This window comes from Petromyzon marinus, chromosome 36 (assembly GCF_048934315.1).
Source record: "Petromyzon marinus isolate PM22_M1 ecotype Great Lakes invasive population chromosome 36, UKy_Petmar_22M1.pri1.0, whole genome shotgun sequence".
NCBI classification, from domain to species: domain Eukaryota; kingdom Metazoa; phylum Chordata; class Hyperoartia; order Petromyzontiformes; family Petromyzontidae; genus Petromyzon; species Petromyzon marinus.
In genome coordinates, this window is record NC_133702.1 from 4,755,575 (window position 1) to 4,783,350 (window position 27,776).

A 27,776-nucleotide genomic window follows, 5' to 3' on the forward strand; every position below is an offset into this window, starting at 1 on the left:
TAATAAGCTCAGTGGGCTTTACCTGATAAGATAAAAAAAACAGTTCAATTTTATTTGTATGTTTTTTAAAGTGATTTGTTTACCTTTCCTATACTTTGTGTTTTATATTGTTTGTTTGTTGTAACGTTCTGATACCGTGCCCCCTTACTGGACGTCTGTGAAAAAAAGAGCTTCACAGCTCATCGGATTCCAGCACTGCACGAGCTTCCGCTCACGCGAGTTTGGCGGGATTTTAGTTTTGCCAAAAAAAACATTCCAATTAATAGATTTCTTTGTGGGTCAGACATTCAAAACAGTTGAGGTGGTTCTGCCACCCGGTAAGGATGCCCCCCGGTAGACTCCCCCTGGAACTCTAGTGTAGTGTATGGTGTAGTGTATGGTGTAGTGTATAGTGTAGTAGTGTATAGTGTAGTAGTGTAGTAGTGTATAGTGTAGTGTATAGTGTAGTGTATGATGTAGTGTATAGTGTAGTAGTGTATAGTGTAGTGTATGATGTAGTGTATAGTGTAGTGTATAGTGTAGTGTATGATGTAGTGTATAGTGTAGTAGTGTATAGTGTAGTGTATGATGTAGTGTATAGCGTAGTGGTGGGACGACGTCGCTCGGCTGGCCTGGGAACGCCTGGGAATTCCCACAGGAAGAGCTAGAGTCTGTGTATAGTAGTGTATAGTGTAGTGTATGATGTAGTGTATAGTGTAGTAGTGTATAGTGTAGTGTATGATGTAGTGTATAGCGTAGTGGTGCGACGATGTCGCTCGGCTGGCCTGGGAACGCCTGGGAATTCCCACTGGAAGATATAGAGTCTGTGTATAGTAGTGTATAGTGTAGTGTATGATGTAGTGTAGTGTATTGTGTAGTAGTGTATAGTGTAGTGGTGGGACGATGTCGCTCGTCTGGCCTGGCAATGCCTGGGAATTCCCACAGGAAGAGATAGAGTCTGTGTATAGTAGTGTATAGTGTAGTGTACGATGTAGCGTATAGTGTAGTAGTGTATAGTGTAGTAGTGTATAGTGGGGTGGTGGGACGATGTCGCTCGGCTGGCCTGGGAACGCCTGGGAGTTCCCACAGGAAGAGCTCGAGTCTGTGTATAGTAGTGTATAGTGTAGTGTATAGTGTAGTGGTGGGACAATGTCGCTCAGCTGGCCTGGGAACGCCTGGGAATTCCCACAGGAAGAGCTAGAGTTTGTGTATAGTAGTGTATAGTGTAGTGTAGTTGTGTATAGTAGTGGTGTAGTTGTGCATAGTAGTGTAGTGTATATTAGTGTATAGTGTACTTGTGTATAGTAGTGTATAGTGTAGTTGCAAACCGTACCGTACAACACAAATGCCATTCATCTTGACAACATCAAATGTGGAAGCAATATGCCAAGAAACGGCCGCACCTCCGATTAGTATGATTGATTGACTATGTGCGGTGCGAAGGAAGTTTAGCAGGCGTGCACATGTGCCCATGTCTAAGCCAGCTAAGGCGATCCAAGCGGAATCAGTACTTACCCAGTCCCAGCTTGCCCAATTCTGGACCAGGATATTTGGAATAATTTTCCAAATAACTCGCATTAAGCCGTGGTTTTCACCGTGCGAATTTCATGGCCACGCCTCCTGGTTATCTGTAAGAGAGAACCAGGTCTCGCTGACCCCAGATAAACGGATTCATGGATAATCAGGTCACGGATAAACAGAGGATTTTAAACTCTCTGCTTACCATTAACCGCATGCCAGCTTGACACTGCTGGGAATGTGAAGTGGGGACAGCAATTCAACAATAAGGAAGGAATCCAGCATGAGGCTGTGGCCACATTGTGAAATTAAGTTGTCACTCGTTCTTGTGTCCTTACAGGACTCGCAAAGTGGACTGCGGAATGTATATACAGCTGATATTGTCTACAAGTTTCCAAAACCCAGCTTCAGCATGAAAATCACGGAGTTGCCAATGGAGTCGCAAATTGTCCGACCAGCTGCTTATTCCCTTGGGAGCCGTCCATAAATGACGTCACGCACCTAGGGGGGAGGGGGGTCAGACATTTGTGACGATGCGTGACGAAGGGGGGGGGGGGTTGAGAAATGTGACGTCACATTTAAAAAATGCGCAACTTTAAATAAATATACTTTTTTATAAATGTTTTCTCCTACAACACCAGAGTGCAGCGCCACATTAAATACGCACTACGATGACAATAGTTTAAAGCGATTTGAAGCATGTTTTATATATTTGGGGGGGGGGGGGGGGGGCAGAGCTTTGTGACGTCATATTTGAGGTGGGGTCTGACTTTTTGTGACGCCGTGTGACGAGGGGGGAGGGGTCAAAAATCATCCAAAATCGCGTGACGTCATTTATGGACGGCCCCTTGTCCCTACATTACGAGGTAAGCAGACGCTGACGTTTGAGGTGCAGATTAACTGGAAAACGCATGGAATTCAACCATGGTTAATCAGAGTTTCCATTGCCCTGCTTGACAAAACGATTGTGGCAACCATCGAATGTGCATCGCCTGCCTGAAGTAAATGATACAAGATTGTGGGCATTCATTATTTCGGGAAAAAAGAAACATTTAACGTGCAGTTTTTTTAAAAAATATTTACCTTGCCTTATTTGGTGTGCTGCGTGGGTATGAGGAATTGTTTAATCACATGCGACAACAGGGCAAACTTGAAACAAGCAGCACATGCACCTTTGTTGCCGCTGTCCCAACAGCAGATGATGCTGAAGGCGTTGCAATCCCAATATCTCAGGTTAGCAAATACCGCAATTGCAACTCACAGACAGCTTGGCTGCACTGTGAAGTGAGCCGACCCATGGCTGCTTTCAACACGGCGCCTTGCACTGCTCCAGGAAATTCACGGTCCACTGGCTGCGCTGTGAGTCTGTCACAATACGAGCAAACGTCAATGCTTTGCACGGTCCTACAGATACTCTCGCCACCAAGCAATCCTCCAACAATTCATATAGGTTCCTCGAGTAATCAATCTGGTGTTTCCCAGGATTCAAACAGGTCCCAGGATTCAAACAGGGCTGCCATCTGTGCACGATGCGAAAATGCCTGAAAAACGCGAGGGTGACCTTTCTGGTTAATGCAGACGTGATTCCTGGCAAAAGATTTCTGTTTGGCGTTTTAACATCTTAACACCTGTTTTATTGCCAAAAAAGGGTGAAACCAATTCTTAGTCATTGGCTTGTCAAAAGCCAAAAAGTTCCAGCGGCAATCTGGTGGCATTTCAAATGCTGCTCACGAGGCCAGAAAGAACCAGTTATGCTGCGTTGGTTTGTTGATGAACAATGAGGTTGGACACATTGGTACGTTACTTCATGGTCAGTCGGTTTTTCAAAAGCCCTCCAATTTTCTTTCTTCCGCCTTTAATGTAATTTTAATCCTAGTGCAACTTAAATGTGTATAAATATCCATTTTTTTATTTATTTGACTCGTAAAACACGTGTTTTGCTCAATTCTATTGTGGCATATTTACCAGGTTATTAAATAATTTTATAGAGGTAATTTCTATTGGTTGATAACTAGCAGTTAGGGTTTTATTTTTTTTCACCAATTCAATGTGCCCCTCGTGATTGAATTATTTTTAAAGCATAGCTCATTCATAGCCTTAAAAAGCAGAGCTTACACCCAAGTCACTCTGCCTGAGGAATCCTCACCCAAGAGATTACATTAACCTTTGGTGCTGAACCCCTTTACACTTTAGTAATATGCTGTCAGCATGGACTATAAACCCAGTGACTTGAAATCGTAAGAGGCACGCCCCCACCCCACCTCCCCCTTCACCAATGCGCACCGACATGCGTGGCTAAGTATGAATGGGGAGTGCTTCACAGGAGCGGTTTGCCAAAGGCAAGAAATTATTATACGAGTCAACGCAAACAATAAATTGCAACAATATTAACCTCATATTCTTGGTTCTTTCGGTAAAGTCACGTTATTATTTTATTGTTTCCCTTCTACGTGACTTTACCGAAATATTTTCTGACCGAATCCGCGAGCACAAATCAGATTTGAAACACGGCAGAACGAATTCGTCGGCCGTAGCTGATCATTGTCTCAACATAGCGGGTTCTCATGAGATTGTTTTCTCCGATACCAAAGTACAATGCAAACCCCTCCCGGTTATTATCAAAGATTTGTCCATGAAGCCATCCAGATATACAAACATAGACACAACTTCAACCGAGAGGATGGTTTTAAATTAAGCAACCACTGGGAAGAAGTCATAAACCAAGTCAAAACTTTAGCTACCTTATAAGCGCACAGCATATTCTTTTCGAATTTTTCCATTTTTGTTTCCATTTTTCCATTGCCCCCGGGCAGTGACCCACCGCATCTCCCGCACCCTCAACATAACAAAAGACGGATTCACTTAGCCCCGCACCCCATCAATGTCCCCTACTTAGTTCCAACCCCCCCCCCCCCCCCTTAACCTGTATTTAAGCTCGAGGCTCTCAGAGCCTCCCCACTTGATGCAGCGATCTTGCTGTGACTGTTCCACCTGAAGACGGAAGCTTGTGTTGCCTCCGAAACGTCGTGATTTAATTGTTTTATTTTATTTTACCTACGTGACTTTACCGAAAAATCAAAGAGTATGAATCCTTGTAGTCACGAAATCTTCAAATCTAGAATCTACCGAAAGAACCAAGAATATGAATCCCTGCAGTCACGAAAGATTGAAATCAAAATATTGACCTCGTGGATAATGAATAAATGATCGTGAAATATAATTTCAAGCTTCACCGTAACTAAACACAGTACCTGTCTACATAAATTGAGCACCTTATAAGGCCTGCCTAAAAATATTTCAGAAGGAATCAATATTTTAACTGGCTCACTTCTTACCCAAACCACCGCCATTGTCATTGGTGTAAAACGCCTTTGTGATTTTATGAAAGGTGCTATATAGGCTGTAATTATTACGCAGGGTTTTTTTTATTTTAGTGCCTTAATGTTACTAAGTGACACCAACAAAGCATATTAGTACACGTTTTATTTAACAGCAGACATGACACACTCATTAAAATGCAGTTTGTAATATTTCACACTATTTTTGAATAATCCGCATGTAACAGCATTAAAAAAATGCTGTGCTAGACAACTCATCTTCAAGTAACATCACCGCACACACAGCAATGCACGAAGAAATGTGAACACTGCGTACGCCTACTCAGCCCATGGACAAAACAAAAGTTGCCCAAACACTCCTCCAGTCACCCCCCTCATCTGTAAACCTTGCGTTCGCAACCACAAACGGTTGCGACATTACGAAATAATGTCACCTTTGCAAGGCATACCTCCCTCCTGCATATTTTGCAGGTACTATACTGCATATTGGAAGCCCCACAGCACTTTTCATACCGAGAAAAACAACTCATAAGTGGGAGTGCAGAATAAGAAATGATAAAACAGAGCAAAATTAAGCGTGCTTGTGTTTTCCCTACAAAAAGCCGAAACATCTCTCCTGTGCTCTCATGCCAGCTCCTCAGGAATGCACATTGCGCCTCCCTGTACAATCGTTACCAGGCATACCGTGTTTCTATGTTGGAGCAATATGATCTGTGAAGAAAATGTGAAACTAGCAGCAGCGCTACTCTCCTGAACATTACAAATGTTGAGGGGGAAGAGAATCGTCATCTTCAAAGTGAGGGTTATTTTTAAGGTTCAATTTGGATCAGTATAACAATTAAATGGTGGGTTTGAGGGTAGTGGCAAAAGGGGCTAATGGCAAGTTTTCCTCTGACATACGATGTTCATACCTTACATCCATGAGTATGTATTAATAAGTTTGGCACGAGCTGATAGCATTCAATTCCTTTAGCTTAATAACATGAGTCAGGGTCATGTAACCAACACAAAATTAAATATTTTCCATCATATTGGTTTCATGATACAACACGTTTATATTTGAGGATTGCATACAAGGTCAACTTTCTCGTGAGAACACATACGTATATTTGAAAATCATAAGTGCACTCTTCAGAGTGCAGGGTTTGGCTGTTATCGTTTTAACCCTGCGAATTCAATGTCTACAGCTCTGAAAGATGTTCCCAACAGCCAACAACAATGTATGTAACTACAGTAGTATTTATGTAGCTCGAGTCGCTATCTAACCAAATATTTTCTAATACCTATTTACTTACAGGATTTATTAGGCTGTAGGCAAAGATAAATATACACCCAATACGCATACATCATATCATACAGCAATGAACTTAAATGGTGATTGTTGTTTTTTTGCTGTCAATAAGATGGAATAAAACATGAAGAAAATAACTGCATGTGGTCTAGTCTTACAAAATAATGGAAAGTTTAGGCTATTCTGACGAGAATGGAGACGTAACAGAGAATGGATACAAGCAAGAACTACTGACAAGTTTGACCAGATGGCATATGTGGGATATCCTAAGTCAGCGGAAGATAGGACAATGATTCTGCAAGGGAGAATGGAAGGGGGGGGGGAGATGAAGGAAATGGAAGTGGGACAATGTCAGCAGTTGGTGGAACTCTCCATGACAAATGCTGTAGCTTGTAAAAGGTGGAAAACATCTGTCATGGGCTTTAAGCTTCAGTTTAGGGTAACACGATATACAAATACCTGCAGTGATGCTGTCTAGCAAAAGATTTGGTCGTGTCCTTTTCTAATAATGGTAAGTTGTTGCTTAGGTCTTATCTGGTGCCCAACAGGAAGCCGAGTAATAAGTGTTTCCCACACCACAAGGTTTCAGCAATTTGACAGCCATGACTTAGGAACAAAATGTAACCCTATTAATATTATTTGGAGACATTTCACTTTAAATTACAAAAAGAACAGATCATAAATTTGGGAAATTGAGGTAGGAATAAAAAATATATATAAAATACTTTTGGATTACATTGAAACAACTCTCAGATGCGAAGGGGCTGTCACAATTATATGCGCGCTCAGGCAACGGGGGAAGAGGACTCGTAAGCACCGATGATGGGGACTTGTGGGTGTTAGTGAATTGGGTGAGAGGTCATCAACTGCTGAAGTGAAGCTTGAAGAGAACAGTCTGAGGTGTGGTGACGTCAGCCACTGCCAACTCCTGCCCATCTGTAAGACCCAACTCTGCGGAAAACAAAGCCACACTTAGTTTACATTTTATCTTTCACTCCTCAACAAGGGGCAAATGTTCTTCAAAAGTTGTCTTCAAATGAGGATTGGAGCAGCACTTATGTCCATTTACAGGGAAAAGCTGGTGATGGGAATTCCACATTCACATGGTGTGGGGACAATCCATAGGATGCGCAACAGTGACTTCGCCCAAAGTAGTACTCTTTATCAACCCTCGAGAGATGATAGGCCGAGTTGACCCCCAGGTAGAATTTGAACCGGCAACCTATAGATTTGAAAGTCATGTCCACAAACCACAGCACCAACTGGCCAGATCTCTCTTACAAATTTAGTCTAAATAGGTGGTTTAATTTATAAAGTGCTGCACCGATTTTTCTATTCCCTCTCTCTTCACTCAACTCTGCAAAAACGTAATTGGTGAAAATGTGGCGTGGAAAAATCTAGGATAGCATCCTTTGCAAAGGGTTCTCAGAGGTTCAGATAAACTACTTTTCTAACCCGAGCTTGTCAGCATAATTCGTTCTGATGCTAGGAGGGCAGTGTCAACAATATTTGACATCAAATCACAAGTCACATCTATGGCTCTTTAAACCATCAAATTACGTAAAAATACACTGTTAAATGATCTCTGAACAGAGAATAATAACGCTGGCTCACCTTGAAGGGTTTTTGACAGATTTGGTCGTGTCCTTTCCTCAATAGATGCTATCGTCTATAAGAACAAAAATATATTAATGCAATTCAGTCGTTTGGTTGCCAAAAGCTATGGCAGAGTTCTGATTACTGGCATATTAATTAAATTCTAAGGTTACTCATGGATAATAGTGGTTATTCAAAGACTACTTTTATTTACACACATCAACATGTCATCCATAAACGAAGCAAATTATTTCATAAGAAAATCACTTTTAACAGCAAGAAAATTATACAAATAACAAGTTGAATAAATAATTAAACACTCACCTGCATGTACAGAGTCTTGTTTTTCCCATCTACTGTTGCAGTTATCGCTGGTGACTTCATCTGACTGTGGGGAGAAAGGTACATGGTCCCTCCATTTACAATCCGAGTACAATCTAAATGTTGTGGCTTGGCTATCCAACACACCGGTGTGCTGTACTTGTGATGAATTGGTATGTTCTGTTTACTGACAACCCTTAACTAGTTGGCAGTGTCGGGTGGTGGCGGGTTTTAATGACACATTTATATATTTATGCGATCTAACCCAAAAACCTCTATTATGGATGATATTGGTCGTGAAAGCCTACGTGTTAAACGAGATGCCTTTTCTGAGAACCAAAGGGGTCCAGTCTGCAGTAAAGGTTAAGAAACACCGATCTAAGTGTTTGTCATCTTACATGCGTTCTTTCCTGGCAGCCATTACAGCACCAATCTCATATGCATCCGCAATTATCCTTTATAACGTGTCATGCCCCTTATTTTTCATTAAAAGTGAATAAGACATCTCAAATTTGCAATGGTTCTCTGATCCATGTGTTCCTCTTTCTAGCTCATAGTGCTTGAAAAATATTGTTTTCAATCAGTGAATAGTACCAATTATGACATGGATTAGCATGACATTGACAAAGGAAACAGAACAAAAAAATTGAATGTGCTCAAAAGAAGCATCGAGGAGGTACGTGCTTCGAATTACACTAACTGGAAGATAACCATATGTAAACTACAGACGCAATTAACTTTTATTAGAAGTGGGCATGGGCAGGTCACATCGCGAGAAGGGATCACGGCTGGTGGTCAAGACAACGTAGATGCATCCAAATGGATAGAATACACCCGAGAGGGCCTCCATCATGACGATGGAGCAAAGAATCCGGCTCACGTGCAGCATTTAGATGGGGATGTTGGATCGCAACAAAGAGAGATGGCGACGGTTTGGGAGGCCTTCTTCCAGCAGTGGATAAATCATGGCTGATGTTGAATTATGCGTGGAATGGTGCTTTCATCATTCTTATATTCAAAACGGGTGAAAGAATGGGTAGCTCAGGAAATTGGTCTGGCGTCTGTGTACAGCAATGCAGAAACTCACAAAGATGTGCTCTCAGTAAGATGGGTCAGGACCTCCTGGAGGCGGGCGGACGAGGAGAACTCCAAGTTCTGTGGCACCTGGCTGCACGCCGGGCAGTTGTCCTGTTGGGGAAGGTTAACCGGTTACTTCAAACACTGTAGGTCATTTTTGATCATTTTATATTTGCATCAAAAATGCTCAGGCTGAAATAATCAATTGAGGCGCATGTCTCATGACAAATATAATTACCCTTTTTACAGTATAACAGAACACCATTTTTCACACCATCAGTGAGAACTTGGCTTAAGAGTAATTACAGTAAAGATCTGCAATGGGATTTAGACAAGCTTATTTGTTTAACCAGCTGAGAACTCAAGACACATGGGGATGGTCACATTTTGAAGAATGACAAAAGCAAAACTAAATAAGTACAGAAATGAAGCAAATTGAAATCAGAAAACTATTTTTTTTGTTTATTTCAAATTAAAATATTGTACAAACGTAAATCAACGTAATGTAATAAATTTCCTGTCGTGTAAATTCGCTCGGGCAGATTATTCTTAGACTGATCATAGTGTGATGACAACTTAATTACAGAAATATTAAACATGCCGACTATTGTACAAATAAGTAATCAGACAAGGATGCTGTCACATGCAGGTGACTATTGTTCATACTCTTGTTATTCATATTCTTCATTGAAGCCAACATAGCCCCCTTATTCTCAATTAACACAGAGAACTATGTATTAATAATTGACACAAATAACAGGGGAGCCTTCCCCAGCACAGTGACTTGCCAACTCCGAAGAGACCTCTCCAACGAGGCCCCACGGTTGAAATGTACATGAGAGAATGCCAAGTCCCACCCCCCTCTTGTTTCAACAAAGGGTTGTTATTTTTTTTCCAACACACCTTTCTTTCAGCTTCAAATGTGTAGGTGTACAGCCCGTCCACGTCATTGAACACCATGTAGTTGCTCAGCGGTACATAGGAGCTGCAGGAATGCCGTAATGTTAGAAATGCATGTTTATCCATCAGACCATCAGCACCACAATTTAAATGTATGTAAATGAAGAACGAAAACGATTTGGTTACCTGGTTGCAATCTTGAACACCTCCGTTGCACAGGCAGCTACAAAAAATGTAAATGTAATATTTTTTATCAGTAAAAATTTACCTAAGCATACCGTGTTTGTGAGCAGAGAATTTAAACATTTTACGTTGATTAAGAGTGCAATGCAGATTACACGCTAGCCAAACACAACACGATACATTATTCATTGCTTTACATTTATCGATGTGCACGTTAAGTGCACAAACTACATCCATGAAACCAAAACCGATGCATGCCCTGAAGTAATTCCTTGCTCCAATAACAATCTGATGCAAATGGCTAAAAGACTAAGATGTTGTTTGGATGCATGAGCACCAATGCTGCTCAGTAATAACTGCATCCCTAGAATTAATCACTAAAACCATTTAAGCTGTATGAATGATTATAAAAATTAAGGAGGTATAGCAGCAACTCACCAGCAATAACTGCATTTGTGGAAGCAACAGCTGGGATAATTCTCTTCACAACCCCTAGGAGTCAAAAAGCCAATAATACACTTTATCAGCTATATTCAAAAAACAACACAAAGTGAGATAAAATTATGCAGTATAACATTTGCGATCTTTTAAAATGAAAAACCTAAGAAGAGCCTTACTTGAAAGATCATTCGATAGCATCACATTTCAGCATTATTCATTGAAGTTCGATCTTTAGATTCACGCATGACAAGTCATGTGCCGTCCTTCCCCACGCACGTCTGATGAGCACGGTTGGCTACGTGCGATGCGAAATAAGGACAACAACATAGACAATCCCTTTTTATATACATACTAGTTGATACCCGCAGTGAGGAAACAGGGCTGGCGCGTACCCTGTGTGAGTCTGTACGTCACCCCGGTGATGTGGAACTCTGCTGCTCTTGCCAGTGAGTTCTGGTAAACCCACTGGATGTGCTCTGGGTCATCTCCGTCCAGGGCCACAGCATCTTTATTGGAGCACAAAATGATCATGAGCTGAGAGACGAACATGCATCCACACGGCACCACACGACTGTAAATTGTTGAAATTCTTAAATTATTTAAATTCTTCACAGGTGCATCTGTCCTGTTATTATATTGAGCCAGGAAAACCTCGTTGAGTCTAAAGACCCTGAGTCCAGAGGCTTTTGCATGAGGAAGTTGGGCAAATGATCAATTAGGGAATGTTATGCCTGTTGGAGATAAACATGCATATGAAGGGAAAACAAAGGCTCGCACAGATTGAGTCACAAACCCGCTTGGTAAACACAACTGCATCTTGGCCACCCTGCAGTTTAGTAGCCTTGAGTGTCATACATGTGTAAGGACAGTACGGGGTCTAGTGGTCATAAATAATAATTGAAGTGACAGGAACAGGCAAGGGCAAATGAGGCGAGAGAGAGAGTTCGGGGAAAAGGGGCGTGGCTGAGCCGGAGGGGGAGATAAAAGACAACGTGGAGTGGGGCTCAGGGCTGCTGTGGGGATTCGAAGTTGGACCATCGTCCTCACTGTCTGGAAGCGGGTCGCCTTATCGTCTTGGAAGACCAGGGAGAGATTACATATCGTCGCCGTAGCTGCTACTCCATCGGCTCCTATATAGTCAGCCAGCTATATCGGTGAACGTCGTGTAGCAGTTACATAAAGTAACCCACTGTACATAGTCAAATCGCGTCTACCCGTTAACATGCCACCGAGTCGGGCAGACTGTAATAGAAATAAATATATATACATACTTAAACAAGACAGTGTCTCCGAGTGCTACATTACACATGCATCACCACTCCACGCTCTTTCATTGCATGACATGCATTTTGGATAGTTCCAACCAACTCTTGAAAGACGGTTACCTGTGAAGGACTAAAACGAGGGTTTGCTACTACATTTGTACCTCCGAAGGGCTGCTCCTTGGGCCACTGCAGAAGGCGGACATACTCAATGCAATGCTCTGGCAGCCGAGGCATGGAAGCTAAAGTGCAGATAGGGAAGTTGATCTGTGGAGTACAATACACATGTGCAATGAGCAAAGTGCAAGCAGCCATCATTACAATTCCTCTCAAGCATTCTTTTACTTCACTATTTTCGTGCCACTGAGAGAGATGTCAATACAGACGAATTTATGGAACTGGCAATGTCTACACGAGTGATGGGATAGTGTAAATGGGTTTTAAATAATTAATCTATAGTAAATAAATTGAAATAGGGTGAAGGCTGAAATCTGTACTTCTTAAGATACTCAAATGTTGGTGCATCGCTAAGAATGTACGTACTATGAACCTGGTTTAGTGAATCATTACCACTGTGTCACAGAGGGATAGTGATAAGCCTAGTTCCTACTTGAGATAAAAAGCCTCTCTTTGACACAGTGTGCCTTTATTACAATGTGCTTACTCTATTCACCATGATCTATAACTATATGCCTGTTTATAACTATCACTTTACATATAAAACATATACCCTCTCTCAAGCTAAATCTGTGATACTACTCATAGCCACAATGCTATCAATATTCCAATTTCTACCTCAAACCATATCTTTGACTTTATTGCTATATTACCACCAATCTTATCCCTTACCCTACACTGTCACTATTGTTAAGACCACAATTATCTACCAGTAAAATGGCCACTCTCTCTACCTGTGGGGGGTACAGGTCCAGGGTGCATTCGATACAGGCCGTCATGCCAGGTAGCACCACCCTGGCATTGCCCTTGAAGCCTTCGGTGCCCCCGTCAATCATTGGGATGATGGTGCTGGGGTCTAGTACTCCGTCCTCAAAGTTCAGCATGGACATCTGCAAGGAGTGGCAAAACCAAGCAGAGTCAGCAATTCACATATTATATATGTAAGACATGGTGAGCTCATGGTTGCATCAGATCAATGCTACTGTACAAGGAAAATTCATCATCAGCCATATGATATACACTCTTGGATACAAGCTTTTACAATGTTGTCATCACTCTCCACTATCCCACAAAGACAACCCATTTCACTCCAGCACATGGTTTTACTCATCGCTTCATCCCTATGGTGGAGATCCTGGTGGGCGCAATTCCTCCCCTGGCTCCCATTCCATCCCCACTCTCATCCAGTAGCCATACACACTTTTTGTGATGTATTCTTTTTAGATTTGAAGTTTTAGTGACTGCAGGGATCCATACTCTTTGGTTCTTTTGGTAAAGTCACGTAGGTATAAAATAAATTAAATCACGACGTTCGGGCGCAAAACAAGCGATGTATTCTTCCTTGAGTCAACTTATCTTCAGTCACTATGTCTCGGATTTGCATTATTTATCCGATACATGGGTTCCTCTCTCTCTCTCAAAAGCAATTCAACAGTGCGCACTACCTGCTATGACATGGTTCAGAAAGACGTTTACTAATTAAACAAAATGGAAATAAAATATTTAAAAATGGACAATGAAGCATGGGGAGATGCATGCTTTTATTTAAAATGACAAAGGAAAGTATAAATGAAAACAGGTTAAAGATAACCAAAAACTAACAAAAATGTGGGCTTGGCTGCCAAGGAAAACAAATAGCGAGGATATCCACCAATGAGATGAAGTAATTAAACGAGCATGTGTGCAGATATTAGATGAATTACAACACAGGAATTGAGAGGTGGTGGGATTTTGGAGGCCTTCATCTGACAGTTGATTGACCACAGTTGATGATGACGATGATCATAAATACTTAGCCCTAAAGTGACCCTGGACGATTTTTTCAAGATAAAAAAACTTACCAGCATCCCATTAATCCACCTTCTTGCAACAATTGAGTCCAGTCCACACACAATGATGTGAAACTCTGCAGATAGAAACACAACAAAATTCTTCAAATGAAGACAAATATTACAGGAGAGAAAGTCATAGATAAGGTAGGCATTTGGTTAAACTTAACCATTGGAAACGATTTTATATCAAGTGTGGACAGTCAATACGTACGTCTGTAGAATGATTCGTCATACTCTTGAATCTTTTTGAAATGTCTGAGTTACTAATTAAAGAAGCATGAAAAATGCTTTCACAAGTAAAACAAACATCAGTAGGACACAGTTCTTAAACTCGCTCTATCTCAGTGGGAGCGATTCAGTGCTCTAATATGGCATTAACCCGGTTCCACCTTTGGTGCCATAATTTTAAAATGACTTTGTAAAAACAGTTATTAGTTGTCCAACTACATATCACTCTTTGAGAGCTTTTCAAATACCCATACACGGTTCCCACATAATAGACAGGAGAATTATATTTTGCAAGTGTCATTAGGAACCACGCAACAGAAAAATTATCATCGGTTAAAACACCGCACGTTTGAAAATGAGGGATACGGCATGACATTGCAGCCTGGGACCCTGGTGTTGATGAACTCTGCAGCCACGTTGGCTTTCGGCCTGCCGACGTCCTTGGGCCTGTTGTGCAGCACAGCAAATAAAAACATCATTTATTTATCCACCGAGTTTACAAACTATTTTTCAGGAAAGCCCTGCATTGAGATTATCAACAAATTCCTTCAATGCGTTTCATGCATGAAGAAACTTTAGGTCTTGGAGAATACCAACTAATTTTTGGGTGTATAACACTGAAATCTCTACACAGGCAGATTAATTAATCCACTTGCAGTACTGATATATCTTGACTACCTTGGTGCCTAGAAAGTATGGGAGTTTCACAAATTCACATGATCCACCAAATCTTGCCTCCAAAGTGCTGGATTTACAGGCATGCACCAGCACACCTGGCAAAAAGACAAGCAAGAGACATCTACTAAGTCATATTTATGGTTTTTCAGACCATCATGGCAACCATGATTTCCCTGGTAGTGACATTTCAGAGAGGCCAATAGGAGGCTAACATGTTCAAGTGTAAAGCTGTCCAACGGCTGCTCTCAAAACTCACCGAAACAGAAACTGTCGATTGAGGTTAGAGACGTCGATCGTGTCCATGTCAATAACATGAATTTGTCTAAATCCTGACAGTGCCTGGAAAGAAAAAGTTATTTAAAAAAATGTCCGTACAATAAATACTCAAGAAATAACACAAGTTCTACAGCACTGATGGCAGGGTTCAAAGGTTAAACGACACGTTTTACTTGTCTCTCTGTTTCAAAGTTCACACCTACTATGATAACAGTGCAAGCTTGAAAATGACGGCAATAAAATCAGAAAACAAATTTGCAGTGGCTTAACCACTCCTGGTTAAAAATGTGGACAACAGCCTTCTCAGAAGAAAATTATGAATGTAGAACTTTACCAGATCCTTCAGCAGCTCACAGCCCAAGCCACCAGCTCCAAGAACTAATATCTTGCATGACTCCAGGAGAAAGGAGAGAGTCTGTGGATAGTAACCCAAAAGCATAGCAACAACAACCTCCACGCTCACACAACTGTTAGCAGCAACCCTCACCTTTAACTACTCAATACAATTGTTAAGTTCACAAATGCAATGCATAAAGCAATGACGGAAGCTGTAGCAGGATATATAATCAGAAAATAACAAAATTTATACAAAGCTGGGCACCTCTGTGCTGGGTTCAAAGTCTGGGTGCGTAAAAGGACCAGGTCGCTCCAGGAACTTAGAGATGTGGTTCCAGCGCCCATCCCAGTCCATCGATTCCACACAGCCGCTCTCTACCGCCATGCTAGAGGACAATGACAAAGCCAGCACCCGTCACCATTCGTGAATTCCCTTCCCTCCCTGCAGATACACAACTGTGGCGCCATTCACCACTGGCCAATTCCGACTAACAAAGGTGATTTTTGGTGTAATAATCATGCACACATTGCCGTAGCACATAATTTCATCATGTTAAAAGCATGAAAGTAAAAAAAAAATTACTCTATTTCACATCACATACTGTTGTGACAAATGTTTCTAAGTGGGCACCTATTAAAACCAACATGACACACAAATGGATGGTGTGTGGCCTCATTTGCGTCTATCTTGGGGTGGCGCGGTACCAATTTTCACAGATGTCGTTTACTGTGGCCTGGAATTGAATCTGGGATGGATAATACAATTTTCACAGGGTTTCCATTTAGACGTCTCCAAAATAACGGAACTTATTTGAGTTAATGGGATGGATGAGTGGCGCAGTGGTTTCACACTGCGATATGAGCCAGGTGACCTGCGTTTTATTCCAGGCCACAGTGAGCACGAGTGGTGAGTGATATCTGAACAGGTTCTGGTCCCCCTTTTACTAGCCTGCATTGGCCAGCATGGTGAAGTCTGGTCAAACAACTCCCATGACTGACACGGCAGGTAAGAGGCCTTTATCCAACAAGGCTGTTAACTAAAAACTATGCGCCCAAATTACCATGTTTTTTTAATTCACACAAGTTGAATAACTTCCCATTGCCAAAACCTACATGTTCTTCCTTCGTGACCCACTGCCATCAGATTTTTGCAATTAGAGCAATGCATTTTCATGCTTTTTGATTAGACCAGTCTCCGAAGGAAAAAAAATAAAAGTTGATTAAGTATCATTCGTTAGCATTCATTGTGCGTTCGCATAATTTTCCAAACAATTATAATAATGAAACATTATTCCAACAATAATTAATTGGAAATAAGAGTATCTGACACACATATACAAAGATGCTACAAATACTATTGGGGTAAGTCCGGTTAGCGAGGATCTATAAAGGCCAGAACTGCGCACTAAGTGTATATGGTGTGGTCAGCACCATCACACGTGCTGCTGTTTACACACCACACCACCAGATACTAATTGAAGGGCTGAATTGCCCCTTAGGGCCAAGACTAATTCAGATATCACTCACAGATATCAGACATCACACATACAGATATATGGGCAAATTAATTCAATGTAAACACACATCAGCAAAGATACAGGCACACACAAATAAACAACCGACAGACATATCACTGACACACGAGATACAGACACAAAGACACACTAAGACAACTAAATACTGTACATACAAAAACAAGTATATGCAAGCACAGAGGACTTGTACAACAGAAAGAGCTAGGTTCACAATGGCAGTGTCTCTCAGTGAACAATGGCTATGTCCTTCCCAGTGAACCTAGCAGGTCATGGCAAGTGCTTCACACACGGGGAAGATCTAACCAAGAGCACCTTCGGCTGTCAACTAGCGTATAGTCATTTAATCATACAGTATACGTTTACCCAATGCCTTGATATAGTATTAAACTAAAACATTCTTAGACACCTGATGAACATGGTCTCTTAAAAGTCTGTAATCAGGAGCCACCTCCAGTTTTTGATGGTAACTGTTACGGGTTTTTTTTGTGCCGCCTTGAAATCAGATGTGCCCTCTCATTGACTTAGGGGAGCTGCATGTTGATGGTACTGATTAACGTGAATTCCGTATTTACAAAGGGACGCGGCGGGGCGGTGTAGTGGTGGAACTTAATAAAAGTAAAAATAGCAGAGAGAGAGAGGTCATCAACACTTTGAAATTACAAAACACGACGAACGCGGCGTTTCTTAGGCTTCAACTCACGGCGCGTGACTTGTGACAGCGTTACTAGTAACAGGGTGACTAGTGACAGGGTGGCTAGTGACAGGGTCGCTAGTAACAGGGTGACTAGTGACAGGGTGATTTTCTGACAGGGTGACTAGTAACAGGGTGACTAGTGACAGGGTGACTCGTAACAGGGTGACTAGTGACAGGGTGACTAGTGACAGGGTGACTAGTAACAGGGTGACTAGTAACAGGGTGACTAGTAACAGGGTGATTTTCTGACAGGGTGACTAGTAACAGGGTGACAAGTGACAGGGTGACTAGTGACAGGGTGACTAGTAACAGGGTGACTAGTAACAGGGTGACTACTGACAGGGTGAATTTCTGACAAGGTGACTAGTGACAGGGTGACTTGTGACAGGGTGACTAGTGACAGGGTGACTAGTAACAGGGTGACTAGTGACAGGGTGACCTGTGACAGGGTGACTAGTGACAGGGTGACTTTCTGACAGGGTGACTAGTAACAGGGTGACTTGTGACAGGGTGACTTTCTGACAGGCTGACTAGTAACAGGGTGACTAGTAACAGGGTGACTAGTGACAGGGTGACTAGTGACAGGGTGACTAGTAACAGGGTGACTTTCTGACAGGCTGACTAGTGACAGGGTGACTAGTAACAGGGTGACTAGTGACAGGGTCGCTAGTAACAGGGTGACTAGTGACAGGGTGATTTTCTGACAGGGTGACTAGTAACAGGGTGACTAGTGACAGGGTGACTCGTAACAGGGTGACTAGTGACAGGGTGACTAGTGACAGGGTGACTAGTAACAGGGTGACTAGTAACAGGGTGATTTTCTGACAGGGTGACTAGTAACAGGGTGACAAGTGACAGGGTGACTAGTGACAGGGTGACTAGTAACAGGGTGACTAGTAACAGGGTGACTACTGACAGGGTGAATTTCTGACAAGGTGACTAGTGACAGGGTGACTTGTGACAGGGCGACTAGTGACAGGGTGACTAGTAACAGGGTGACTAGTGACAGGGTGACCTGTGACAGGGTGACTAGTGACAGGGTGACTTTCTGACAGGGTGACTAGTAACAGGGTGACTTGTGACAGGGTGACTTTCTGACAGGCTGACTAGTAACAGGGTGACTAGTAACAGGGTGACTAGTGACAGGGTGACTAGTGACAGGGTGACTAGTAACAGGGTGACTTTCTGACAGGCTGACTAGTGACAGGGTGACTAGTAACAGGGTGACTAGTGACAGGGTGACTAGTGACAGGGTGACTAGTGACAGCGTTACTAGTGACAGGGTGACTAGTAACAGGGTGACTAGTAACAGGGTGGCTAGTGACAGGGTCGCTAGTAACAGGGTGACTAGTGACAGGGTGACTAGTAACAGGGTGATTTTCTGACAGGGTGACTAGTAACAGGGTGACTAGTGACAGGGTGACTAGTGACAGGGTGACTAGTGACAGGGTCGCTAGTAACAGGGTGACTAGTGACAGGGTGACTAGTGACAGGGTGACTAGTAACAGGGTGACTAGTGACAGGGTGACTCGTAACAGGGTGACTAGTGACAGGGTGACTAGTGACAGGGTGACTAGTGACAGGGTGACTCGTAACAGGGTGACTAGTGACAGGGTGACTAGTGACAGGGTGACTAGTGACAGGGTGATTTTCTGACAGGGTGACTAGTAACAGGGTGACTAGTGACAGGGTGACTAGTGACAGGGTGACTAGTAACAGGGTGACTAGTAACAGGGTGACTAGTGACAGGGTGAATTTCTGACAGGGTGACTAGTGACAGGGTGACTTGTGACAGGGTGACTAGTGACAGGGTGACTAGTGACAGGGTGACCTGTGACAGGGCGACTAGTGACAGGGTGACTTTCTGACAGGGTGACTAGTAACAGGGTGACTTGTGACAGGGTGACTTTCTGACAGGCTGACTAGTAACAGGGTGACTAGTAACAGGGTGACTAGTGACAGGGTGACTAGTGACAGGGTGACTAGTGACAGGGTGACTAGTAACAGGGTGACTTTCTGACAGGCTGACTAGTAACAGGGTGACTAGTAACAGGGTGACTAGTGACAGGGTGACTAGTAACAGGGTGACTTGTGACAGGGTGACTAGTAACAGGGTGACTAGTAACAGGGTGACTTTCTGACAGGGTGACTAGTAACAGGGTGACTAGTGACAGGGTGACTAGTGACAGGGTGACTAGTAACAGGGTGACTAGTAACAGGGTGACTAGTGACAGGGTGACTAGTGACAGGGTGACTAGTGACAGGGTGACTAGTAACAGGGTGACTAGTGACAGGGTCGCTAGTAACAGGGTGACCTGTGACAGGGTGACTAGTAACAGGGTGACTTTCTAACAGGGTGACTAGTAACAGGGTGACTAGTGACAGGTTGGCTAGTGACAGGGTGACTAGTGACAGGGTGACTAGTGACAGGGTGACTAGTAACAGGGTGACTAGTGACAGGGTCGCTAGTAACAGGGTGACCTGTGACAGGGTGACTAGTAACAGGGTGACTTTCTAACAGGGTGACTAGTAACAGGGTGACTAGTGACAGGGTGACTTTCTGACAGGGTGACTAGTAACAGGGTGACTATTAACAGGGTGACTAGTGACAGGGTGACTAGTGACAGGGTGACCTGACAGGATGACTAGTGACAGGGTGACCTGTGACAGGGTGACTAGTGACAGGGTGACTAGTAACAGGGTGACTAGTGACAGGGTGACTAGTAACAGGGTGACTAGTGACAGGGTGGCTAGTGACAGGGTGACTAGTGACAGGGTGGCTAGTGACAGGGTGACTAGTGACAGGGTGACTAGTGACAGGGTGACTAGTGACAGGGTGACCTGTGACAGGGTGACTAGTGACAGGGTGACTAGTAACAGGGTGACTAGTGACAGGGTGACCTGTGACAGGGTGACTAGTGACAGGGTGACTAGTAACAGGGTGACTAGTAACAGGGTCGCTAGTAACAGGGTGACTAGTGACAGGGTGACTAGTGACAGGGTGACTAGTGACAGGGTGACTAGTGACACGCGAGGCGTCGAGGGCGACCCGGGATGATGATGATGATAAGACGACAACAAACAAGCGACACAAAGGGCGACTCCTCTCGGCTATAGCGATGGCCTTCCCCAGGACGACCAACAACAACACCGCCAACAATGCGTAAACACGGACACACAACGACACACGCGACTGCGCTAAGCGGCGGGTGAAAGAGAAAAAAAAGACGAAATTTTTTTTGTTTGTTTAAAAACAATTTTAAAAAAATGTACGGCCACTGACTTGTGCGGGTGTTCCTCTACTCTACTTCTTTTCTTCTCCCTACACACGAAGGCGAGGGGTGGGGGGGGAATGGGACACACAGAGAGAGACAGACGGGGGGAGACAAAGGCGGGCGAGCTGGAGCCTCCTAGCTGCTGCTGAGTGCCGCGGTCGCAGAGTCATCCGGGGCCGCGCTACTCACGGTTCGGCCGCCATGTTCCTCCGCCCTCGCTCGGCATTCGGGGGGAGGGGGGGCCGCAGCACCGCGCGGACGGAGACGCTTCCTTTAATATAATCCGGGCGATTAACGAAGACTCGCCCCGCCCCCTCACCACGCCCCGCCCCCTCACCACGCCCCCGCCCCCTCACCACGCCCCTCACCACGCCCCCTCACCACGCCCCCGCACCACGCCCCCCGCCCCCTCACCACGCCCCCCGCCCCCTCACCACGCCCCCCGCCCCCTCACCACGCCCTGCCCCCTCACCACGCCCCCCGCCCCCTCACCACGCCCCGCCCCCTCACCCCGCCCCCACCACCACCCCAACCAACTCGCAAGACCGGAACTACTTCGGCGTGGGGGCCGACGTCACCGCAAACGAGAGCGTTATCGATTAATATCGAGGGACTATTTTTATTGGGAATGTTTTAAGTGCGGTGGTGGGGGGAGGGGGTGAATTGTTTTTTTGTAACTCGTTCAATCGTCGAGTTGGCGAAGCGGCCGTGCACCGTTTAAAATGTACAAGGGCCGCAATCAAATTGTACCTAATAAACGGGCTCATACCAATATCTGGCATTTGCTGAATACTACACTGTGCTGTGATTGGCTCCCACGTGGTTACATAAGAGGCATTCATTGCCATTATGTGGCTTTTGCATTTTGAAATGGATGTATTTAAGACATGCGTGCATAGTATCGAACACTGTTCGTCCAAAACAAATGAGCGTGCTAATACTAATCATGATCAATCGTTTCCCCAGGAAATCGTCACCGATTCTCTCAAGTTATTCTTGAAGAGTTGTGCATTGGAACTATTGTCGTCCCATCGATGAGCGAGTAACAACGCAGAGACACACAAGGGGTACTTACAATCCGCACTGCCATCTACTGGCCACCTCCAGCGATCGAATGCCTATAACACCTGTTATTTACAGGCAGGTCACAGGTCAGTACTTGAGCAGTGGGTTCACTTGAGAGACAGTCGGCACAGGGGCCGTCCATAAATGACGTCACGCGATTTTTGACCACCCCCCCTTCGTCACACGGCGTCACAAAAAGTCAGACCCCCCTCAAATATGACGTCACAAAGCTCTGCCCCCCCCCCCCCCAAATAAAAACATGCTTCAAATCGCTTTAAACTATTGTCATTGTAGTGCGTATTTAATGTGGCGCTGCACTCTGATGTTGTAGGAGAAAACATTTATTAAAAAGTATATATTTAATGAAGTAGAACGTGTTGTCTATATTTATTTAAAGTTGCGCATTTTGATGTGACGTCACATTTCTCAAACTCCCCCCCCCCCTCGTCACACATCGTCACAAATGTCTGACCCCCAACCCCCCAAATGCGTGACGTCATTTATGGACGGCCCCACCACTGCCTGACCCACGATGCCGAACACGAACACCGAAGACCGAAGAGAAGACGCAGCATGGCGGGTTCCATTCCAGCAAACAGCCCCGATGCAGCCCCGGACCCCCCTTTTATGCCCCTCAGCGTGGCCCCGCTCTGCCCTCGGACACACCCCCATCCAGAACCCACCAGAAGGTTCTGGATCGCCTTCCACGTGTCCCCTGACTGGCTCCGCCCTCGGCCACGCCCCCTTCTGGAACTCACTAGAAGTTTCTGGGCCCTACAACATATGTCCCCTTCTGTAACCTTTGGGCTACTACGTCCTCAATGGCCCCCTACTCTGCCAGCCCCAGAGACATCTTCCATGACATCATATACTCTGCTGGCAGAGAGGGCTACTATACCCACTATTCCTCTCTGTCGGTAGATGGCGCTAGGCGCCTTAGTGACCCATTATATGTCACTACACTTATAAGCTGGCTCAAACCTGCTTAGCTTCTAAGAGTGGGCAGAATAGGGTGCATTAAATATGGATATTTGGTCATAGACAGTGGAGTAAACAAACTCCTAGATTAAAAGTATGTATTCTACAGTGAAACTCATCGATCTGTGCTAAACTACAGAGATTAAGACAGAAAATGCAGTTAATTTTAACTTTTAACCAAGAAAGCAAATTCACATAATTTCAGAAGTCCTGGGACAATATGTCCAATTCATATGTACAACTGCAGTATACGTCTTTATGTACTGGTGTACACAATATCCAGTACATATACTGCATGAGAGTACATGTAATTGTTTTTAAAGCTTATAATGAGCTTATATACTGCTTGGATGAGCGACCACCAATGCTTACAACAGGTTGTGATAGCTGCTGTTACTAAGGGGCTACATTTCAGGCTTTAGTTGACATTTAGCAGTATCGTTTGCAAAGTTATACATTGATACATAGGTTGCTTATATTATTTATTTAAATGCATGCATAAATCCATATTATGTATTCAACATGTATGCAAAATGAATGACAAAAAAGGTATAACGTTTATTTTTTATTTTCACCTTTGACTTTGCAACACAATTTTTGCAAATAAATACCCATTTCTATACCAAGAAATCCCCCCCCCCAAAAGAATCTATTAAATATAAGTCCACTTTTTCTAGATTTTACTCATACGTATAACATCAAAATAGAAAGCACACATTCTGACAAACACATTTACCCTTCAATTATCTTAAAAACAATTACATCCATATAAAACTGAAATTTCAGTACACCATAACTACCTACATTCAAATATCGTACACCATTTGCTCTGTCTTCCAGTACAAAATCTATTTAAACGCTTAAGCTATACTTTAAAGTAATGTTTTATGAAATTATCAGAATCCACACACATCACACCAACGTTATAAAGTCATATATGCTGATAATTATCTATTTAGTGACCGTTTCATTGAACGGAGAGTTTAGTTTGACAGCACAAAAAGGCACACATTACGAACTGGGAAATGTACCACGGTAGTGCAAAGAGACATCGATGCATTCCAGAAGTGTGTACATTTGCAATGATAAACTTCTCTTACATCTTTGCAAGACCCCCGAATATAAAAAAAGTAAAGTACAGTACCAATGAAAGAAAATACACATAAAAGCAATATGTGTGGCAAAGGGAAGGTTGGTATCATTTCCCGCAAATAAATACGAGTCAAATGTTGTGTCTGACACTGCTTCCCAAAGTGATTATCAACAAACCACGAACATTTCTTCCCACCCCAAACCCCCACCACCCAATCAATAACCACAATGGCAGCAGCAGAGGAAATCTCCAAAGTCGAATCATTCCGAGACTCACAGTAGCTTAAAAGTTTGGGATGGGAAACACCGCTCTCCGTCTGACGATCGCTGCAACGACTCCCCCGGGCGCAGGCGGATCGCGACCCGTATCACACGAGGCGTTTGTGGGTGTGCGAGCGGGGCCTTCGCTTCCGCTGGTGTCATGCGGGACATCGCTCCGGGTCGCTTTGAACGGGTGCCGTCATGTCAGCTTGCGGGGAATGCATCCCTCGAGCTCCACCATCTCTGGCCAGCCGTCGTACTTGTTGGTCTCCTTCTTGTTTTCCAGCCGCTGAACAGGTGAGAGAGGTGGCAGAAGTGGGGCGGGAGGAAGCGCGGTTAGCCGGAAGATTTTTTTAGACTGATCAATTGCTCGGACGCTCTGTTTCAGAGGCAGCTGAGAGAACCAATTGAGATGCAATACTCTGATTACATTCCTTTACTGGCAGTGGTCAACAGACTCCTGGGTTCAGTAGCATTTCTTTGCCTTTCTCCAAATTGTATCCCAATTAAATCTCGACTTAAAGCTTTCGAAACTGCAGGAATTCATATTCTTTTGGTCTTACGGTAAAGTCACGCAGATAGGTACAAAGAAAAGAACGAAAAAAGCTACGACGTTTCGATCGCAACACAAGCGGTCGCAACACAAGCAGTAGTCATCAGGAAAAACTTTTCCTGATGACGACCGCTTGTGTCGCGATCGAAACGTCGTAGTTTTTTTCGTTCTTTTCTTTGAACCTATATACGTGACTTTACCGAAAGACCCAAAGAATATGTATCCCAAATGTGCTAAGGGCGTTAAGTCACGTGAATTCATTCACATCCCTCGTAGAATAATGCAATGCAACCCGCTGTGTTCGAGAACGGCCCCGGGGAAGCAGGTGTCACACAGATACCTATGAAATCCCTTAAAGTGACCTCTGGTTCACCTCCCTGCCAACTCTGAATGCTTAATTTTAGAATGTATCCAAATATTACTTTTGTAACTCATTTAAAAATGATATATTTGTTTGAGATTTTAACTGCACTACAGCAATAGCAAGTGCACACTTTTGTGTGGCTGAGAACTGCAACTTCATGCTACCAGAATATCACAATGAGTTTTAATGCGTTGCAACTAAGGCCAAGAGTCTTCATGAGCGATCTCTGTCCGTCATGCAGGGGGTCAATACAATTGTAAAGATTATCTAACATGATTGGAGGTTTAGTAAAAAGTTAATGAAACTATTTTGTATTATTTTACCAGGTAAGGCCCCACTGAGCTACGTTGCTCTTTTTCAGAAGCGACCGGGCCACAAATGACAGCTCAACGAAGTGGCTTATCGTGTGAACATTTATAGCAGCCAAATACTCAAAAGTTGTGTTGCTAGTCGAGGCTTTCCCTATAGAAACTGGCCACATTAATCAAAGGGTTACCCTAAACTTGTGAGATGAAAAACAATAGCGCTACAAGGATTGTTCTTGCGTGGTGGAGACGTACCTCCCCTCCCCAATGACGTTATGATGTAATCTTATTGTGTGGCTTGAAACGTAACGTTATTGATGATAATTAAATACGTCCGCGAACAAACACACGTTGCAAATAAAAAAACGTTACAGAATCCATATGCGTGAATGTTTCTCATGGTACCGCTTCGAAGGGGCTCTTCCCTTCGATGCCCAAGGCACCAACAAAGACCCAGCTCTCTCGGAAGGCCAGCGAGTTGACGATTGAGCTGCCCAGCTTGACAAAGAGTGCCCTGGCCTCATCATTTAGCCTGTGTGGGGATACATAGATGTAGTGGGGATACAAGGATGTAGTGGATTAACACGCGCATACAGTGAGGATTGTAAAGACGCGCGAGTTATGGACAGTGGGGTCGTGTCGGGCCGGACAGGTGCGGCGTGGGGAAACGCCGAAAGGGAGATGGCCCAGTAAGTTGGTATGAGATGTGTAGTGGGTTCACCCCTACAGATGCATGGCGGTGATTAGCCGGTTGTTGTTGTTGTTGTCAGGGGCAAGGTGACGCCACATTGTCGGGGGATGGGGGTCATAACGGCAGGGGCCAGCGACACGAGGCGTCGTTGGGGACGCCGCTTAATTAATTGATAGTTAACGAGGACGGGGATATATTCGGGGACGGGAGAGCGGGGAGTTGAGTTGTTGCTGGGGACTGGAATGGAGCAGGTCAGAAGCAGGCAGATGATCGGCAGGAGAGAGAGAGAGAAAAGACATGAGAGACAGAACAGGCTAGCAGTGGAACAGGGAACAAGGACAAGATAGAGACAAGGCAGAGACAAGGAGAGACGGAGAGAGACAAGGAGAGACGGAGAGAGACAGAGACAAGCCAAAGACAAGGAGAGACGGAGAGAGACAGAGACAAGGAGAGGCGGAGAGAGAGAGACAAGGAGAAACAAGGCAGAGACAAGGAGAGACAGAGAGAGAGACAGAGACAAGGAGAGACAAGGAGAGACGGAGAGAGAGACAGAGACAAGGCAGAGACAAGGAGAGACGGAGAAAGACAGAGACAAGGCAGAGACAAGGCAGAGACAAGGAGAGATGGAGAGAGAGACAGAGACAAGGAGAGACAAGGAGAGACGGAGAGAGACAGAGACAAGGCAGAGACAAGGAGAGATGGAGAGAGACAGAGACAAGACAGAGACAAGGAGAGACGGAGAGAGAGACAGAGACAAGGCAGAGACAAGGAGAAACGGAGAGAGACAGAGACAAGGAGAGACGGAGAGAGAGATAGAGACAAGGAGAGACAAGGAGAGACGGAGAAAGACAGAGACAAGGCAGAGACAAGGAGAGACAAGGAGAGACGGAGAGTGACAGAGACAAGGAGAGACGGAGAGAGAGACAGAGACAAGGAGAGACAAGGCAGAGACAAGGAGAGACGGAGAAAGACAGAGACAAGGCAGAGACAAGGAGAGACGGAGAGAGACAGAGACAAGGCAGAGACAAGGAGAGACAAGGAGAGAGAGACAGAGACAAGGAGAGACAGTGAGAGAAAGCGAGATACAGAGTGAGACAGAGACAGAGTGACACAGACACAGAGTGAGACAGAGACAAGGAGAGGGCAGAGACAGCGAGAGAGGGGAGAGACAGCGAGCGGCGGCGAGCAGAGAAACACGTTGAAGTCACCACGGGTGTTGAATGTGAAGAGTTTTGTAATAAAAATTGCCGTCGGAGAAAAGAAGAACTCGTCCGTGTGAAGTCAACCACTACACATATATTAGTATGGTGATGATGGTGGGTGGGTTTGGAAAAAGATGGGAACAAGACATTTAATAGCACAGGCGAGGAGCAAAAGGGAAATACAATGTAGGTATGTTTAAAAAAAATTCGCACCGTACGTAGCCAACCGTGCTAATCGGAGGTGCGGGGGGAAGGACAATACAAACTAAACACAGCAAGCAGTTCTAAAGAAATTACTTTTCAATCTAGATTTAAAATTGCAGCGCTC

General features: G+C 44.2%; 2 protein-coding genes across 4 annotated transcripts in view; both read right to left on the reverse strand.

Annotated features, from left to right (window-relative positions):
* Nucleotides 1-6,753: 6,753 nt before the first annotated feature.
* On the reverse strand, nucleotides 6,754-21,238 carry UBA3 (ubiquitin like modifier activating enzyme 3). 2 transcript variants are annotated; one of them, XM_032966651.2, is made up of 18 exons: nucleotides 21,127-21,238; nucleotides 20,946-20,984; nucleotides 15,699-15,819; nucleotides 15,432-15,512; nucleotides 15,078-15,160; nucleotides 14,510-14,590; nucleotides 14,127-14,170; nucleotides 13,925-13,989; nucleotides 12,818-12,973; nucleotides 12,071-12,173; nucleotides 11,037-11,150; nucleotides 10,642-10,695; nucleotides 10,207-10,243; nucleotides 10,024-10,105; nucleotides 9,131-9,231; nucleotides 8,047-8,110; nucleotides 7,741-7,795; nucleotides 6,754-7,077 (listed from the first exon to the last, which is right to left on the reverse strand). In XM_032966651.2, exons 1-18 carry the CDS (start codon nucleotides 21,138-21,140, stop codon nucleotides 6,989-6,991), a joined length of 1,383 nt encoding a protein of 460 aa, XP_032822542.1. In that variant the 5' UTR covers nucleotides 21,141-21,238; the 3' UTR covers nucleotides 6,754-6,988. The 2 variants fall into 2 exon arrangements, with proteins under 2 accessions (XP_032822542.1, XP_032822543.1); XM_032966652.2 differs by lacking the exon at nucleotides 20,946-20,984.
* Nucleotides 21,239-24,280: 3,042 nt separating this feature from the next.
* The window catches only part of LOC116949383 (protein FAM3C-like), a 33,125-nt gene continuing 29,629 nt past the window's right edge, over nucleotides 24,281-27,776 (reverse strand). For both annotated transcript variants that reach the window (XM_032966650.2, XM_076072052.1), the window contains exons 9-10: nucleotides 25,961-26,087; nucleotides 24,281-24,622 (exon numbers count right to left, since the gene is read on the reverse strand). In XM_032966650.2, coding sequence (XP_032822541.1) covers nucleotides 24,533-24,622; nucleotides 25,961-26,087 — 217 coding nt within the window. In that variant the 3' untranslated portion in view covers nucleotides 24,281-24,532. The remainder of the gene's footprint in view (nucleotides 24,623-25,960; nucleotides 26,088-27,776) is intronic.